The 20,077-nt window shown below is 42.0% G+C and overlaps 1 protein-coding gene across 1 annotated transcript; it reads left to right on the forward strand.

Annotated features, from left to right (window-relative positions):
- The first annotated feature begins 410 nt into the window (after positions 1 to 410).
- On the forward strand, positions 411 to 3,230 carry LOC133926963 (GTP-binding nuclear protein Ran-3). Its single transcript, XM_062373152.1, has 8 exons — positions 411 to 565; positions 770 to 839; positions 939 to 995; positions 1,157 to 1,274; positions 2,211 to 2,300; positions 2,406 to 2,585; positions 2,711 to 2,788; positions 2,901 to 3,230. Exons 1-8 carry the CDS (start codon positions 563 to 565, stop codon positions 2,968 to 2,970), a joined length of 666 nt encoding a protein of 221 aa, XP_062229136.1. The 5' UTR covers positions 411 to 562; the 3' UTR covers positions 2,971 to 3,230.
- The last annotated feature ends 16,847 nt before the right edge of the window (positions 3,231 to 20,077 follow it).

The raw sequence follows: 20,077 nt of genomic DNA on the forward strand, positions 1-20,077 counted from the left end.
AAAGCTCTCGCCTTGAGTCGCCACTTTCGCCTCCGCCTGTGGACGCTCGCGAAACTAAAAAAAAAATACATATGGGAGATACTGGCCGGGCAGAATGTCCTTGCGCCGTATAGACCAGTCTCGTGGGTTGTATCGCCCCTCTAGCTGCGTCCATGATGATCTCCAACATAAAAGCAATCGAAATTCCTTTACTTGCGCCTCGTAGCTGGCCTAATCAGTGGCCATCGGCCTTTTTTCACTCTCAAGAAAAAATAACAAAAAGGATAGTACGTACCGGTACTGCGTTGGACGAAAGCTAGTTTCCAGATGGGCACGTGTAGGGTCAGGATAAGAATACGTGGCCCCATCCGACGGTGTAGAAAAACGCTTAGGCCCAAGCTAAGCACTGGCAACGGCGGCGCAGGCGGCTGCGTCGAACCGAAGCAGACCAAACGACGACCCTATATAACCACGGCCGCACCCTCCCAACCCGAACCCTCGCGTCGCCGGTGATCCGATACGTCGTCCGCCGTCTCCGATATCGTCGACTCGCCCCTGACCCCAGGCCAAGGCTTCGGCCCCAATGGTGCGCTTCTTTATTCAACATTTGCTGGTTTGTTTGTCCCCTTCGGGTTTCGGTCCATTTGGTGTCCAAGTCTCCAGGAGGACCAGGATCGATGTTGTTCTTGGATCCTTGATCCGTTTCACCGCTCCGGATTGTTCTAGTTTGTGCTAAATGTTCTTATATTGCGCTGATTGGTTGGTTGATGTTTGTGTACGGATGGCGCAGGTTCTGCCGAACGCCCAGCCCGTGGACTACCCCAGCTTCAAGCTCGTCCTCGTCGGCGACGGCGGCACCGGTGAGTTGTTCTTCTTACCCTTCGTTTATCGAGCATCGACTCGCATCGTGGCACTGCCTGAATATTTGCTAACCGCCGCGGTCGCGTTCGTTCTTGCAGGGAAGACGACGTTCGTGAAGAGGCACGTCACCGGGGAGTTCGAGAAGCGATACGAACGTAAGGCTCAAACTTTTCCTCCAAATCTTGTTCGCAATCGCATAGTTGTATCTCTGTTTCTTGTTGGGGGAAGTTGAAGAATATTGCCTCTCCTGCTGCACGTATATGCGTGGTAGTCGTCTATCGATCTGGTTGTTCTTGATCTGCTCGGTGTTTTGCAGCGACGATCGGGGTGGAGGTGCGGCCGCTGGACTTCCACACTAGCCGCGGCAAGATAAGGTTCTCCTGCTGGGACACGGCCGGCCAGGAGAAGTTTGGTGGCCTCCGCGATGGATACTAGTAAGATCCTTCTAATCGATTATTTCTTGATTCAGATGTGCCAACGATATCTTGTTGCAACTAGAAATTTAGTAGTTGCCATCCCGATTTTGCCCGCCAGTAAGTTTAGAGGAAATGCTTAAATAAGTAAGCCACGTGCATTGGTATTAAAGCATTAGCCGAACGCTAATTACATTAGAATCATTTGCCTCACAGTGTCTGGTCTTGTCCAAGAACAAAGATCTGATGATTATCCAAAAACATCGGTAGTACTCATGAGTCATGATATAGATCAACATGTTGAGCAGCCTGGATAGCTTGAATAAATCCAATGCAGCAACTATAGACAATCAAAGTTGTAGGAGCGGTAGAAATCCATGCTAAACTTGTCACTAGATAATTTAGTTGTGGATTTGTCGATGCGTGATTGTGACATAGCACAAAGGTGAGATGATGTTATCAGATCCTCAAGGATTGATACTTTTCTCATGTGAACTAACAGTGTGCCAACGATCTTCAGTTGCAACTTGAAACTTAATAGTTGAATGCCTATTTTGCTTGCTAATCAGCTCAGAAAAAAATGTTTAAACAAGTAAGCCATGCGCATTGGTATGTATAAGCATTAGCCAGATGTTAAGTATTATAAGCATTAAGCCAAATGTTAGGTATGTTACAAACATTTGATCACATTTTATGTTGTTGTCCAAGAACAAAGATTTGATGACTATCCAAAAACCTTGGTACTACGCGCGATATAGGTCAACATGCAGAGCAGCCTGAAAAGATCCAATGTGGTAACCATTGAGAAGCATCCCTGATAGAGCCATCACTAGATGATTTACTCGAGGATTTCTTGGTATAAGTACGAGCTTGTGACTAAAAAAGGCCATCATCAAGGGTTAATATTTTGCTCATATACATTAACGGCGTGAGTTCTTTCTTCTGTTGACCTTGCAGCATCAATGGTCAGTGTGCGATCATCATGTTTGATGTCACCTCAAGGCTCACCTACAAGAACGTTCCCACCTGGCACAGGGACATCTGCAGGTAAAATTTCTTCTCCTGAACCATGCTATTTGCTCACCTACCTCTTGTTCCCGTGTCCTGAATCGATCTGATGCATCTCATAATTGGCCAATTGGTGTGCATCAGGGTGTGCGAGAACATCCCGATCGTCTTATGCGGCAACAAGGTGGACGTGAAGAACCGTCAGGTGAAGGCCAAAATGGTGACCTTCCACAGGAAGAAGAGTCTCCAGTACTACGAGATCTCCGCCAAGAGCAACTACAACTTCGAGAAGCCCTTCCTCTACCTTGCAAGGAAGCTCACAGGGTGGGTGATTGCTGCGACTCTTGCATTGCTGCATTGCATCACCAGTGTAGACCTGCCTCAAGTCGTGAATACTATGCCGGCTCTAATGAAACAATTAACAATGTGACGAATGATTTGAAATGCAGGGACATGAACCTCCGGTTTGTCGAAGAGATAGCCCTCCTCCCCGCTGAAGTCTCCGTGGACCTCACCGCGCAGAGGCAGTAAGTGACCAAATATAGCCAACATTTTTATCAGAAAACGACTGTGATTTCACTACAGTTTATAATGTTGACTGCTTTCTTATGTGCTGCCGGGATATCTTTTTGTGTGCAGGATTGAGGCAGAGATGGCAGCCGCAGCAGCGATGCCCCTGCCGGATGAGGACGACGATAACATGGACTGAGCTTAGCCAGAGGCGACCAGGCTGCCGTAGTTTAGTTCTAGCTTAGTATAGATGGTTTTAAGAGAGGCTTATATCTCCGTTTCAGAATTTCTTTCAGTAGCGTTAGGTGAAGCTGGTTTAATTCTGTAGTAGCTCTCGTCTACTCTCTCGGTGATTGCTAATGTCAGTTCGTCTCTTGGAGATATCTTGGAAGAGTTGTTGTTGGCTTGTGGCTTGAGTAAACAGAAGGCATTCTAATGGAAGGTTAAGTTTCTTCGTTATATTCAGCAGACTGGATCAATATATATGGTGTCCTTCCGCTGGGCGCGCACGGGACCAAGTCCGTGCCACAGCCATCGGAGCGCAGGCTGCGCGCCGAGGACGACCGCAAGTGTGCGGCTGCAAGGCACGCACGGCCATGCTGCCACATCGTCTCGGCGTACCGGCATTTACAGCAGTGCCCGTAGAACCTCTCCCTCTCAACTTTGTAACATAGGTCCTGTTTGTGATAGTTTTTTTTTCTTCTGAGGAGCTTTTTTGATAAGCTGAATCTTCTAAGAAGCAGCTGTTTGAAGAATATGCTATCTGCTAGTTGAAGAATCTGGCCGTTTGGGAACCCTAAATTTCTTTAGAGAGATTATCTGTTTTGATTATGTAATAACTAATATACCCCTGGATAGTATTTACTGATTAATGTAGATATCGATGTTTTTATTTATTTATTGCATTTAAAGATGAAAACAGTCTAGTATTAATAATTTCATATAAAGGTAAAGTTCATTTCACCCACAATATAAAGGACGAGCTCATGGATTGGAGATGGAAAGTGATTCTAAATCAGTCTCAAATCTTGGGCGAAGATCAAATTGTGGGTGAAAAGAACAGAGGACTGGAATATTTCAGTATCTAGAAGTTGCCACCTTGGTGCAAGTACATCTTGCTCTTTCTTTTCTGCCCTGTACTCCAAATCATTACAAGATGATCAAGAGAGGTGTACAAACTTGTATTTATACGCATCCGACTACTTGTATTGATGACACAAGGTACAACAAAAGAAATCAGGGCCAAAGCCTATTTCTGAAATGTGGTCAGTGGTCACTCATGCAGTTGGTCAGCAGCATATCAGAAATAGCGCACTGAAAAGCCAGAGCCTCTCAACTTGCTTACTGCTTTTTTTTTTTTTTTTTTTTTTTTTTTGCTTGTCCTTACAATGATACAGCAGAAAAGAAAGATGATGCAAACAAGAGATGCTTGGATGTGGCTATCATGACCTTTTCTGAATAAACAGCACGACTGAATTTGGACCGGTACTACCTCTGAATTTAGCATGACAGAAGAATAGACAGCATCACAGCATAGGATTCAGACAGAGCAAAATAACCAATCTGAAATGCTCTTGATCACTCCTACCTCTACTTCTGAATATACACACTTCAACAATCATTACATAGTTTTACTCCTAATTTCCTCGTTCCTTATGGAAACCAACAGAAAAAATGTTGCATGAATCTGAAATGCTCTTGATCACTCCTACCTCTACTTCTGAATATACACACTTCAACAATCATTACATAGTTTTACTCCTAATTTCCTCGTTCCTTATGGAAACCAACAGAAAAAATGTTGCATGCTCTACTACTCACACTTAAATATTGTACCACACAATAAGTATATATATAGTTCATATGCAATCACTAATGCTGCCTGAATTAATTTCCCTAGTAATGATTCATCCAAGTAGAGGTCGCAGTAACAGCAGCCATCTCAGGGGGCAGGCTTGGCAGCACCTCACCCCCAAATTGGCTCAGCACTGCATTGACCAACATCTTGTCAGAGTTCAGAGGATCAAAGCAGCTGCCCAGTTCAGGCAGGCCATAGTCCAGGTAGCTCATGCATTGCTGCCTGTGACCATGGTCCAGGTAGCTCATGCCATTGGTGGTGAGGCTTCTTGCTGGCTTGGATGTGGCACCTCCCCCTGCTGATTTTTTCTTGCAGATGACTCTGCACAGCACCCAATCTTCCTCCTTTTGGTGACACATGCAGGATCAACAAAAGCATCGGTTAGTTCACTGATTGATAGCTGTAGTGGCTCTGATTGGAGTCTTTTAGGCTGAATCAATCTAAGAAATTCCCACCAGATTGTCGAATCACTATGCGCGAGTCTGGCCGAGCGGATGGACGAGGGTCATTTACGGTTAATTTCCTTCAAACTACATAGTACTTTCATTTTTTTTCCTTCGCAAAAGCCACGTTTTGCGAGAGGAGCGGGTTGCTGGTCGTTTTTGGATTATAGTTTAATGGGCTGCAATTACGAGAATCGCTTTCATGGGAAGCGGCCCAAAAACAGGTTGTTTGGAAGCTCGGATAGCTTTTTTTTTATGGGAAGCGACATCAGACAAGACCATAGCCTAGAACCTAAAGTAGAACGAGAACAAAATAGTAGAGTATGACTCATTTTTCTATTCCAATAAGATTTCAACACTCTCCTTGCCGTGATACATATGTTTGTTAAAAAAACTCCAATTTAAAACTTGATACATATATTTATGTAAAAACTCTGATTTAAAACTTAGTAAAAAAAATCATAAGAAAAATACTTATCTTTTGAGTACTATATCTAAAAATCTCCACCGATTCCTTATTGGTACCCTTTCTAGATATTTTTATAAGGGTACAATGATAACACACAATATACACGCACTCCACACTTATACTATATACACACTTGCACATCCATACACACATTAAAGAATAAGTTAGAAGTCACAAAACCTCCGATGCATGAAAACACGTAGTACCACTAAATATATGTATATCCTAATCTAATCTAGACTAATCCTTAGTGCTACTAGAAAAATACCCAGTGTGACATCCGAGTGTGATCCTAGAGACCGAACTCGGGTGGATAGGCTGGCCGGTGCCGAAGGCTCGTTCGCAAGGATAGGACTTTTGCCTGTCTAGAGTTCTACTTCTAAAACGAGAAGTCGCATTAATTTGCTTGTACCGTTTTATCACCCAACCAGTGACGGTGCGATGCAATGGAGAAAAAGAAAAATCTGCAGTCTACGCCATGCCATGACACTCAACCTACCCCACATGACAACTTCACTGTTAACCCTAGCCAAGCTCTGCTCCAGGCTGCATAGCGCCGCCATCGGCTGCCACCGTTATTATCTGAATTATAGCCGGCGCCCAGCGAGCTGATGTACCAGCTTGATCGAGCAAACACAAGTGACAACATCATAACACAGCAACAAAGCGACGCCGGCGTGAGCGTGACAGAGCAAACAGAGGAAAAGGGGGACGACGGAATTAACCACATTGTCTCGTACTCTAAGCACAGGTTTAAGGATAGACAAGGTACTGGTAGTTTAGGGATCAGTCTGACATCATGAACACAATCTTTGAGCGTTCTTTTTCAGGCAGCTCAGGCTTCAGATGAACTAACAAAGTCAGATCAACAACACTATGGACTTAGTACCCCTGCTTCACCCTTTCCTCCTACCTGTTCTTCTCATCCTGAAAACACAAAGCTCAGAATGTCAGTAGCACATATGTAATACACAACATTACAAATATCAACATGTCATCTCAAAAAATAAGACATGGATGTTCAGAGTTCAAAAGAAACATTCAGCATATGCATTGGCAAAAACTGAATAAAAACTTCCTAGACAAGAATTGGAGAACGGAGCTGATAATGTCTCAAGGAGAAGATTAGAAGGCTGAGCTTCAGCATGCAATGTATGAACTCACTATTTTGTACAAGGAATAAAGCCTAGCTGAGGAGCATAATCCTAGCATCAGCACCTCACTATTTTGTACAAAAGCAAACAATTAAAAACATATGGAGATCTAGTTGATTCCTAGTAGCAACAGATGAAATGGCTAGATACATATTAAAGCTTGACCAACATTTGGATATACTATATGATTTATTAGTTCTGTAGTTACCATACTTCCCTAACCAAAAGAGTAACAATATAGAAGAGCAACTAATGTGGAAATGGGCTCTGTACAGATGCATCAAATACTATATTTCTATTTGTAATATTAAAGTTACTTACGAGTGTGCCTAACAGGAACATCACAACTTTGTTAATGTTCTGAAGAGTAACACAATATCAAAAGTTTCAACTACCCATTCAGATTTTCATAAGTGGTGCTTAAATGCTTTGTTTTAGAAGGTATAAGGTTGTTATTTAGCAGAAGATGCGACAAGATAGAACAAATAATCGACATGCCACTCTATAGTCTACTCTTCCTAATGTTTTTAATGTAAACATGTGATTGTCAAATGCTTCGACACCAATTAGCTAGAGATGGCCAAGTAGGTCGTGTCTATTGGACCGGCGCAAGGCCTGGCACTGTAAACATGACCCACGCATGGTTCATGGCCTCGTGCCGTGCTGGCACAGGTATGGCCCAACGCGGGTTGGTCCGGACGGGCACGATCTGACTCGGCACGTTTGAATTCAATTATTTTATATTTTCTATATATATTTTTTAATTTTGCAGCTATTTTTTTTTATCTATTTTTTATATTTTTTATCTCATTTTATCTATTTTCTATATATTTTTTAAATTTTGTAATTATTTTAATTTTTTCGGGCCGTCGGGCCACCCGTGGCACCTATCGTGCCCACCGGGCCAACCGTACCACCGAACCGCAATCGTGCTCGGACCGATTCGACACGGCACGATACATAACGGGTCGTACCGTAGGCCGAGGGCACGGCACGGCATGACCCGTTACACTAGTCGGGCCTATTGGGCCGTGCCTAGCCAGGCTCGTGCCGGGCCGACCCGACTGATCCATTTGGACATCTCTGGAAAAAGCCTTAGAGCTGGGGGATGGATGTGGACGGGGATCCGGATCTACTCACTAGTCACGGTTAAACAGTAAAACACAAGACGATGAACATTACTATAACTTTAAATTCTATAGCAATAAATCTAGTCCATTCATCTGCCATCTAACGATCTGCAGGGCTAGGTAAAGTCAGAGGATCTGGTTCGTAATTGTCATAATTAATTCTCAATTTACTAGATTTATGATTTTGTGCTTCTAATAATACGCATTCAACATTTTGAATAACTTAGCTCAACATTTTGCATAATCTATTTCAATACTTTGGGAAAAGTGGTTCAATATTTTATAGGAAATGTTGAAACAATACACTCAAAATGTTAAAATAGTACATTGAAAATATTGAATTCAAAAAATTAAATATATATATCAATATTGGATCTCATTTCTTATATATTAACTCTAAATAATGTGGTGGTTCAAATAGATTAAAAAATAAACTTATGATTTAAGAGATAATGGTGTTTTAAGTTTGCATCTAAAACTCATTTCCACCACCCATACCACCTAAGCCAACCACATATCAACACATGTCCATTCACCTTGGACTTGTCCACTCCTCTCTCTTCCACTTGCTTCAATCATGTTTTTTGGAGCGAACGGGTCTCAACCCAGGTGGCATGAGCTCCTAAGCGTTACCGGTAAGACTAGGGCTCGAGGTCGTGGTGGGACATGGGTGATAACGCTTCACCCATCTCGAGTTTGAGTTTTAGAGGAACTCGGAGTGCGCATGGGCTTAGGTGGTAGGAAATGTGTGTGTGTTTATACTAAAAAAATCATGTTCATTAGGATACTCCTACACCGATATTAAATCACATTACCTAAAGGTAAAATTTGGCACGCTATGTATAGCGGTTCTGACAATTTGGGGGCCAGAGGTGAAATAGTTGTCAGATCCCAATGTCTACTATAGACCTTATGTCATTTGTGTACTAGTCTCTAGATCAATATGCCAGTATGAGTAGCATGCCACGTAGGCTTAATTTAAAGAGTTCAATGCAGCAGAAAATAAAGATAACTCCATAACCCTTCAGTTATGCTCACAAGCCACAGGCAACCGACTAGGATGACGCTAACCTAGCGATACTCTCCTTCGATATCTTCCCTGTAGAAACAATCATACACCATGTCTTCTCCAACCTTTGGATGGTGTGGATAGTCAGGTTGTAACAACCTAATTTTTTATTTTCTAGAAACTAATTGCAAGAAGAATTAAATAATCAAATTAAATATAATAGCTTGTAAATAATTTCTTTTTGATCCTTCTTGCTCGACATGCATGTTGTTTCTTTTTGGTTAGCTAGGTTTTTTTTTTGCCTTTTCTAGTTTTTATTGTTTTTCCTAATTAATTATCTAAATATAATTGAAGAAATGAAAATGAGAAAAATCAAGTAATTACATAATAGAAACATGAAGGAGAAAGTAATAAGTAAAATAAAAAAGTTTAAATGAAAATAAATAAAGGATAATAGAAAATAGGAAAGCAGAAAGTATAAAATGAGTTAATTATCCAGCAGGGAGATAATCAAGAATGAATAACAAAAAATCTAAATAATGACTAATAATCAGAAAGAAAAAGATTAAGGAAATAATAAATAATTGAAGAATGAAAGTAAAAAAAATTCTGGTGAGAAAATGGGATAAACAAATTATATAGTTAATTATTCAACATGAAGCTTAAATGAAATATTAAACAACAGAGAAGATATTGGGAAAATAAAATTTGGGGAAAAAGAGGAAAGAATAAATAAAACAAAACCATACCATACGGATACTTTTTTATTGGGAAAATAAAATTTAGGGAAAAAAGAGAAAAGAAATTTTTAATATTACTTTTTGTATGGATATTACATAAATAATACCGAAAATGAAGAAATTCTAAAAATAATACCTACTCGTCCAACGGTTTGGTGAAAACAAGTTTTCGCCCTACTATACGGCGAAAATACTATTTTCGTCAAACTGTTGACGAAAATAGGTGACATGTCTCTACCGACAAGGGTCCCAGCAGTAGTTTCAAGGCTAATTTTACGTGTACTGTTTGGTAACAATTAGTTTTCGTCGAATGGTTTGGCGAAAATAGCCTCGAAGCTGCCGCCAAGGACCCCTAAACTGCCGCCGGAGACATGTAACCTATTTTCACCATACGGTTTGGCGAAAATAGTGTTTTTGCATTACAGTAGGGCGAAAACTTGTTTTCGCCAAAACGTTGGACGAATAGGTATTAATTTTGGAATTTTTTCATTTTTGGTATTATTTCTGTAATATCCGTAAAAAAATAGTATTAAAAATTTTGGTGAAGTTTCGCGATCGCTTTCATTGCTACATTGAGCGCGGCAATCGTTTAACGCTCGCTCATGTTTCTAGGGTACTTTAGATACTCCTTGACGATATTATCTAATAACTCCCTCTTAGCTTTGTCACTTAGGTCTTCGAACTTAGTTGTTATCGGCACCCTCTCCCAAGCAATGAGCCATGCGTCCCTCTGGAATCTATTTAGAGCCTTTTCATCCATAGGCAGCCCGTCAGCATCGATTCCTGTGATGGTAAACTTGTCTATCGGTCACTGTGTTTGTGACCTTGCCTTTCGGGTTCGTGCACCGCTACTTTCGCCATCTAGAGAGAAAACAAGGGGAGCTGACATAAACAAAAAATATTCCTCCATTCAACAAGTATAAAAAGCATTGAATCATATTAATATCTCTTCGGTGGGATTGTATTCTTCGTCACTTGCCCGACGTCGGCTCTCCCGTATCGGTGACGGGTCAGGGCTCGGGCTGTGATACTGGCTTTCGCTGCTGCCGAAGGAGGACGTCAAGTGCGGGCTTGGACTCTTATTCGCTCATCTTGTGCTGGGGCGACCTCTAGTGCTAGCATTCTCTGTGCTTTTGGTTTCTCAAGGGTGACAGTCCTCTTCTTCCCTATAGTTTCTTAGAGGAAAGAAAAGGAATCAAGGTTAAGGATTATCTAAATGCATGAAATAAGAATACTTGATATCAGAAGAGATAGAGATTGTTCTTTTGTTCGGGAGACAACTATTGTAGATTCCAGCCGAGAAGACCAGGAAAAGAGAAGGATAAAGAATGTCTTATATCTCATGAGCTAAATCACTTCCCGATGAACAAGTCAGAATTGCCTCAACAAAAATGGATGGAATCGGACCAAAAAAAGCCATTCAGATTCGTTATCAATTAGATATTAGTGGGAACATCAAGATGAATGAGTTAACTAAGTATCAGCTTCGTTATCGATAATAGGTTCAAACCGTTTGAACCCAAAATTTTGGAGCTGATACCAAACCGAACCAAACCATTATCACTGTGAAACCAAACTGAACCAAACCATTAACAGCTGCAAACCCATTCTCACCTACCCCAAGACACCCCAAACTAAAAGACTTTTGTATGAAGAACTGCAATCAAAATACTTTTGTAAACTTCACCCAATCTAATAACCTCTAATCATAATCGAGCATATGTATTGTGTTCTTTGGGCGAAGAGAGTTGAGCAAATAGCTATCAACAAGCAACAAATGGATTGTTGTATATAATTCAATAATAAGAGCATTGATATTATTCCACGTATCAAAACATAAGAGAAAAATAATAGGTATTCAATGACCTTGGAACAAAGATAGCAAGTCATTAGTAACAGTACCAATTATCATGTGATCATCTTGAAATGGACAGCAGGTAGACAATAGTTATGAAATTGCTCTCAGAAATAATATAGCAGTTGGACCTAAGACTTCAAAATCTTGCTCCCTAACTATTCTATTTGAAATATCACTGACTAAACATATTTCAAAGACAACAACTAGTGATAAAGCCTAAACTTAATCTCTAGATTTAAACCATCATCAAGAACAGTGCCGCTGTCCCAAATAGATAGTACTCAATCTAACCAGAGGAAGCACAATATAGCATAAACAGAGAAAGATAAATAGCTAAATCAGCTACCAGGTCAGAAACATGAGCAAGCATGCTCTGTATTAATAGTTGCATTGTCCCAGGAGACATCAAACATGAAGCCCTCTGGAGAACCAAATCAAAACATGATTTTTAGAGTACAAGAACAGATTAAGAAAATATACACCGACTGAAACATCCAAGGGCTACCTTATATCGCTGAGAGACTAGAGAATGTACTTGTCTAACTAGCTGAACTCAAAATCATGCCAAGTCTCAACACCATTATTCATCACAGAGCATTAACATGAATCTACCAGAGCTGTCAAGAACAGAGGAAGGGGAAAACTTGAATACTCACAATGATAAATAATCAAAGGAGGGTCACATACTTGGAGCGATGGCAACGGGTGATGGGCGATGGGCTCGGGGTTCTCGGCACGGTGGTCGGGGGAGACGGCGGTGACGACGATGACGGTGATGGGCCACGGGCTTAGGGGCGACAGCTCGGACGATGGCAACAGTGACGAGCTCAGGGGCTACGGCGACGACCATGGTCTCGGGGACGACAGCGGCGACGACGACGAGCTAGAACGGCGGCGACAACGACGGGCTCGGGGGCTACGGCGACGGCGACGGGCTCAGAGGCAGTGACGGCGATGGGCTCAGGGGCTACGGTGACGGTGACGGGCTCGCGGGCTATGGAGTTAGGGCTCAAGACTTAGAAAAATTGAAACCACGAGACAACCATATATAGTGAGACAGTCATAGGTGACAGGTCAACACTATCACCCGTCACCTATTCTATTAATTGTCACTTGTTACAAGTCATAAGTGATGGGTGATACTCTTCACCCACCACTTATAACTTGTGCTCAGTGACCAGTGAAGAAAGTCATAGGTGACGGGTGAATAGTACCATCCGTCACCTACGACTTCTAATAAGTGACGGGTGATCACTCGTCACCTATCACTTTAACAAAAATTCCATATTCAAATTCATTGATATTACAAATTTGACATTAATATTGCAAATTTAATATATACAAATTTAAATATGATCTTAATATTACAAATATGACATTAATATTACAAATTCAAATAACTTGAAACCTAAAATTCAAATTGGACATTAATATTACAAAGTTGACACTAAAATTTAAATTCGTCATTTTCGTGCTTTCTTAACATGGATCCCTTTATTATGGTCGGAGCGCAGGTACGGAGTTTTCTCGGTCGGCGAAAGACGTGGCACGATTGCAGTAGCAAAAGAGGGATTTTATCGAATTGATTGAACTCCTCCTCATCAATAACGTTTGCAACTCTGATGATGCGTCCTTTCCCTGCGAGAACCACATGTCGTTTCTTATTTGTTGTGTTGGTCACATAAAAGACTTGGTGAACATCTTTAGTGAGTACGAAGGGTTCAGACTTGTATCCAACATATTTGAGATCAACGCTAGTGAATCTATACTTGTCATAAGTGACGCCCTTTGCCCCATGTATCTAACGGCACTGAAATAGGGCTACATTGAATTCCAAGTAGTTCAGCTCTCAAATCTCCTCTATTTGACCGTAGTATGTGCCCCTCTACATGTTGTTGTCATAAGTATCTATATGGACACCACTGTTCTGGTATATGCTCTTCTCATCTTGGGCAACCGTGTAAAATATGTATCCGTTTTGTATCGTACCCTTGATAGTCATAATTGTGTATATAGGGTCCGATGCCATTTTTTATCAGAGCACTTGTAGGAGTACTCGATTGTCTGATTCTATTTCGGAACCAAGTCGTGAACCTTCGCATATGTTGCCTCGCAACCCAAGCTTCGGTTTGCCCCAGATTCTCTTCAAGTAGCATCTGCTTGTGCTCATCGACATATGGGCACACTTCGCTTATTTGTTGCAGCATTAGAACATTAGCTTGGTCGTATGCCTTCGGATCAGGAGTAGTTGCCATGTTCCTCATAACCCCCATACATGTGAGCCTTCCCTCATGGCGAGATATAGGCATGCCAATTGGGTTATTTGGGTCAATGTAATTAACAGATCACTCCAATGCCTCCTCCATCGCGTAACCCTGCACGATGCATCTCTCAGGAAAGGCTCGATTCCTTACATACGACTTGAGAACGCCCATATCTCTCTCATATGGAAACATGTGATGCAGGAACACGGGGCTAAGGTAGTGTATCTCCTTCACAAGGTGAGCAGTGAGATGTACCATGATATCAAAAAAGGATGGTGGGAAATACACCTCAAGAAGACATAGAGTCTTAAAGTGTCTTCTTTCTAACTCCTCCAGCGAGTCTGGATCAAGCACCTTTTGTTCAATTGCATTGAAGAAAAAGCACAGGCTCAGGATAGCCTCGCAAACCTTTATTGGGAGGATGTTTCTAATAGCTATCGCAAGCAGTGACATCATCATCATATGGCAATCATGGGTCTTCATCATGGCAAAATTTATTTTCAGCTCTTTCACCGAAACAAGTCTTGCGATGTTGGACGAGTAACCGGAGGGAACTTTCACACTGTGCAAGAACTCGCAGAATTCTTTTTTTCTCCTTCTTAAAGAGAGTGATAGCTGCTGGGGGTAGGTATTTTCCTTTGTCAAGTACATGGAGCTCCGGCCTTAAACCTATTTCTTCAAGATCAGCTCGTGCATTCTCATGATCCTTCCTTTTTCCCTTCATTTGGAGCAATGTACCGATCAGACTCTCGCAGATATTCTTCTTTACATGCATATTGTGGATAGAGTGGCGAATATCTAATTTTTTTCCAATACTTTAGCTCGAATAGTATTGATTTTTTGTTTCACATTCCTAACTGTTCATAATCCTTGGAGGATTGTTTTCGCTTATCAAGGACAACATTGATATTCTTAACCTGATTATGGATATCTTCCCCGCTGAAATGTCTCAGAGGTAACACTTTTTTCCCTTGTGCCACTGAATTGTTTGTCTATGTTTCGGTACGGGTGCTTCCTGGGAAGGAAACGTCGATGCCTCATGTACACTATTTTCTTTAAGTTGTTCAACCTCAAACTGCATGTGTCATCTAAGAAAATGTGGGCAAGCTTCACCTTTTCTTTTGCTCTGACCTAACAAGTTACGAAGTGCCGATAGATCATTGATGGTGAAAAATAATATGGCGTGCAAGGTAAAGCACTCTTGCATGTACTGATCCCAAACCTCGACACCTTCCGAGCAGAGTTTCTTAAGATCATCGACTAAAGGCCTGAGGTACACATCGATATCATTGCCAGGTTGTTTCGGTCCTGATATTAAGATCAACAACATAATGTATTTCCGTTTGTTACAAAGCCAGGGTGGAAGGCTGTAGATCGACAATACAACAGGCCAGGTGCTATGTGAGGTACTCATGTTACCGCATGGATTCATGTCGTGCTCATAGAAAACATAATATTTCTCAATTCTTCAGCGAACCAACTAAATATGGAATCAACGATTCGCCACTAAGCGGAATCTGCCAGGTGTCATATCATTACGTCGTTCTTATGACCCTCCTTATGCCAATGTACCAATTGTGCCTCATTTCTGTTGGTAAGTAAACGCTTTAGACGGGGAATTACAGAAAAATACTACACCACCTTCCTAGGACCACATTTACTTTTCTTTCCTCCATCCCCGTCACCATCGTCATTTCTACGCTTATTCGATGGGTTTCACAAACGGAGCATTAATCCAGCTCTGCATACTCTCCACGAAATAAGATACAATCCTGCTTACATGCATGTATTTTTTTCTATTTTTAGTTCTAAAGGACAAATTATCTTCTTCACATCGTAGACGTCGTTGGGCACCAATTTCCCCTTCGATAGCATGTCCCTTAGCAGATCCAGCAATACTTCAAAACTCTTGTCAGTCCAACCATGGGTTACCTTCAGCTGTAGAAACTTTAGGTTCCCAAATATTCGTGGGTACTTCACCTTATAGTTGGAATAAAGGGACGCCTTGGAATCCCGCACAAAGTCCTATAATTTAGCAAACTCACTATTGTTATACTCGTTGTGCCGCTCGACATCCCGCACCATCTATTCCATATTCTTCACAAAATCCTCGAGATCATTATCATTGAAACCTCCTATGTCCTCATCTCTGAAATCATGATCTATTTCACCGGGTGTAAGTCCTTGATCCATACTGTCGGCATGGAGGGTCCGATTCAACTCTCCCTCGTTAAGGCCTTCCTCGCTATGTTTGTTTCAACATATATAATTCTCTTTAAATCCACGCATGATCAAGTGTGCATGGATATTATCTGGTTTCGGGAACTTCTTATCATTCTTGCAGTCGCGACATGGACAATACATTGCTATTTTACCATGATCTTTCATATCTGTCAAGGCAACACTCATAAAATGCTTCACTCCGCTCAGTTACTCTGAACAAGTCCGGGTCTAAAGGTACATCCAACTTCTATCTGTCATCTACAATTAATGTAAAAACACTCATTCTTCATTAACAATTACCTTATTTTCGTGGTTAAACATGCGATTAAAAATTTCATACAAATACATTAAATCTGTGATATCTCGCAGTAGATCTGGCAAACCTAGTATCAAATCTAACATAAATACAACTCACTTGTACTAAGATTTTGGATAAAGATGTAAAATGTCCAATTATAACTTAAAGCACAACAAATCTACCCAATAGGGATTAGAGGAGAAAAAAAGGAGGAGAAAAGGGGAGATGCAAACATTGAAAGACCTAGAACCAATTCAAACTTCAAATCAACAAGATATTAGAAAATCTCTACCAAAGCCTATAAAAATCTCCAACACTGTGGCTAGCCAGGTGTTAAAACAGATCTAAGTAATAAGTGACGGGTGGTAATATTATCCGTCACTTATTGTTTGTTATAAGTGACGGGTAATATTATAACTTGTCACTTATAACTGGTCCAGAGAGATCCGTCACTTTTGCCAAGTCATAAGTGACTGGTGCAGGAAGATCCGTCACCTATGACCAAGTCATAAGTGACAAGTTTAGTTATTCTCATGTTATAGGTGACGGGTAATATTACGATCTATCACCTATTATCTGTTATCTGTGACGGGTAAATATCTGGTCCCGACCTGAGGAGACATAAGTGACGGATCGTGTAATGACCCATCGCTTATGTGTGTCTGCTTTGTCCGTTTTTTATATAGTGAACTACAGTTTAAAAAAATAGATTTTGTATCCTCCCAACACAACTTCACTAAAAAAATTACTCATACAATTTACATCAAAGAACTAAACAAATATCGACAAATTTACATCAAACCAAAATTTTCAAAACAATAACCACTGTCAACAACTATTTGCATAACTAACATTTCTCGCCGAACGAATGTACACTATTTCTCAAATTGCCGTATAAAAAAAAAGTTAAATTAGAAAAAATATATGCACATATCGTCCGTTCAACAAGCGAGATCAATTTCTCGCCCACTGACCGAGCGGCATGAAGGTCTTGCCCGCTAAACGGGCGAGATCTTCTTCTCTCTGATTACTTAATTCGCTGATCGCTAGAGCCCGTAAGATCTCGTCCATTGAACAGCGAGTCTTTGTTCTCGCTCGTTGAATGAGCAACGATCGATTAAATCTGCGATTTTTTGAAACGATAATATATTCTTGATAATATTAAAAAAATAGATCTCCTCTTCTTCTCTGCATCACTGCTCATGACTCCCTCCTGTTCGCAAACCAGAAAAGTAATCCTAAATATCTCAGCCCAAACATAAAGAAACTAAGAACAAACATAACTCGACATCGGTCTGATGCGGACCGGATCCAAAGCCGGCACCAGATATTTTTATTGACACTAAACACTATAACTATTCTTAGATCTATCGAAGAGGGCTCCCCACTCCTGGCCGCCAGTGAGAATGCCCGAGGGGAGAAGGAAGAAACTCTAGGGGACCAGCGAGTCCCAGGAGAATTTGACGCTGACCCCCCAAAAAAAGTCCGCAACAAATTATTGCACTGCATGCCAATCTCAAGCAAAAAAAAAAAATGTATTGTTTCGTCTAGCTGGCCGCTACCGAGTTGCACTGTACGCGTATTGGATTCTTCAGCGTGTTGCCTTCTGACGATCTCTTTCAGTCTTTTTTTGGCATGCCGATGCATGCAGCTAGACACGGTGGCTACGCGCACTTTTTACGGGTTTTTTTAGTCGATATAGGCGTCGCATTTTGACTAATTGCAGGTTCGTCGACAGCTCGCGTTATGCAGGGGAGAGAAAAACCAAGCAAGCAACCGATTCCTTCTTTCGCTTTACACGAACACTGCTCTGCCGGCCGGCCCTGAAAGCAAACGCGAAATCGCGTGATGAAAACACGCTCGCAGCTTGACCGGCTGAATGCCTTCCGAAGCTAGCAGATTACTTTATCACGTGTACTAGCTCGGTACCTAGTTTTGTTTAGCACGGCTGAAATTAATAGTTTTTGTTGAAAAACGATTTTTATTGAAAGTTTTTATGACTTTTGGTTTTTGTCTTTTACAAGAATTTTTTATATTCTTAGCACACTAAAAACTAGAAAAACTACTCTCAACTAACTTATCAACTTTTAGTTTATTTCATCGTAAGTTAGTGTTTCAGTTTTTCAAAAATCAGTTTTTCAGAATTCTGATTGTTTCAGTTTATAACTTCTGAGAAACAGAAGATAATAATAAATTATGGTAAATAGGATCTATATTTGATCAGGTGTACTAGCTAGGATCTTGCTCGGCTAATCGTCCAAGATGCAGAGTTACTTTTACCACGCACACTTTGTCACTATTGGTCCTCTCAGAATCACAAGACCGATTGATACCATTACGATATAGTAGGAGCCGAAAGTGTGTGGCCTTTCCTTTCTGAAAGTGATTCAGAATTGGTTGCAGAATCGCACTCTGATTAGAGCCTTTCTTTGCCTTGGATTTGTTCCATCTTCCAGCATGCAAGCTAGTGTGGAATAAGTGAAAAACACTCCACTTTGCACTGGTGAATTGTGACCAAGACTTTTTTTGGATGGGTTTTTATTCAGAGTGATATTTTTTTTCTTTACACTGCTCCGGTTCTAATCTTGACACCGCCTCACAGCTTATTTCCATTGATTTTTCAACTAAAAATGTTAACTTTAGCTAAAATATATATAAATTTTTTTGAACCCCCCTCTCCTTAGTGGAACTACTCGCTGGCGTCTGTGTATTGTCAGAACCGGTGCCAAAGTTATTGCGTTGGCCCTTGCCATCGGAAGTGGCTGGGGTGTGGTGGGCGCTACTGGCTGGCCAGCGGCAACGGCTGGCGGCGTACGTCGCCGGTGTGCGGGAGGCTAGGAGGCGACGGCGAGTTGGTGGCTGGAGGGCCGGAGGATGAGAGGAGGCACCGAAGAGAAGGCCCTCGCTGACGACGAGAACCATTGGATGCGGGAAACTGAACGTCTGTGGGCGCGAGAGAGACCAAGCCGACCGAAGCAAGGACATGCTTATGTGAGGACGGTGGATTAAGCGCCCGTTACTAAAGATTCGAAATTTCAGTTCTTTTGTCACGGATGTCAGAGCAACAACCCATCAGCTCTTTTTTTTTTTAAAAAAAAAGGGGCATTTCCCAGTAGAACGCAACGATCGCAATATATTACTAGTGCGTTGGTCCCCGAGCCCCCCGGCATGTAGCCCTCACCCTCAGCTTCTGTAGTCCAAGTCCTAGTACGACAAAACAAGGAACCGTTCCCATGCTAACGAACGAACGTCCCCCACGTACGAGACGGCCACGCGCGCACAGGAATGTTCCTCGCAGCATGCAGGCGGCAGCGGCAAGCAACCGTCGCCGGGTTCGCGCGCCGAGGCCTCCTCTCCAGACCCGAGCATCGTGCTCCGCCCGCGCCCGGCACCGTCCCCGCGCCGCCGTGGCCGATCGCGACGAGACGAGCCGACGACACGGGCGCGCCTGTCCCGGCCTGTCTTTCCGTGCGCCCACCTCCTTTCCCGCCGGGTTCGGGTCAAGCCACAGTGGCGGCGGCTGTGGTCGGATACATGCATGCATGGGCGCGCCCGTCACGGCGGCATGCAGGCAGCACGACGTGCCACGGGCCCGCCTGCAGCTAGCACTCGTTGACTCTCGCGAAGCCAGAGCTCAAACAGAAACGACGCACCAGTTTAGTGTACTTTTTTTTAAGAAACACAGTAAAACTCATTCACATTACTACGTACACTCACACAGCGTCTACTGAAGATCGGAGATACAAAACTTAAATAATGATGAAATCACCACAGACTTATCGCTATCGACGCTTTAATGAAGCATATAAGAGCAAAACTATAGTTTAATCATCTATAATAAGTAAAAGGTATAACCATCT

This window comes from Phragmites australis, chromosome 8 (genome assembly GCF_958298935.1).
Source record: "Phragmites australis chromosome 8, lpPhrAust1.1, whole genome shotgun sequence".
NCBI lineage: Eukaryota > Viridiplantae > Streptophyta > Magnoliopsida > Poales > Poaceae > Phragmites > Phragmites australis.

Coding starts and splice junctions, on each gene's coding strand:
- LOC133926963 (XM_062373152.1), top strand. Junction 2,301..2,405: donor TGGCACAGGGACATCTGCAG/GTAAAATTTCTT, acceptor GGTGTGCATCAG/GGTGTGCGAGAACATCCCGA. Junction 2,586..2,710: donor CTTGCAAGGAAGCTCACAGG/GTGGGTGATTGC, acceptor TTTGAAATGCAG/GGACATGAACCTCCGGTTTG.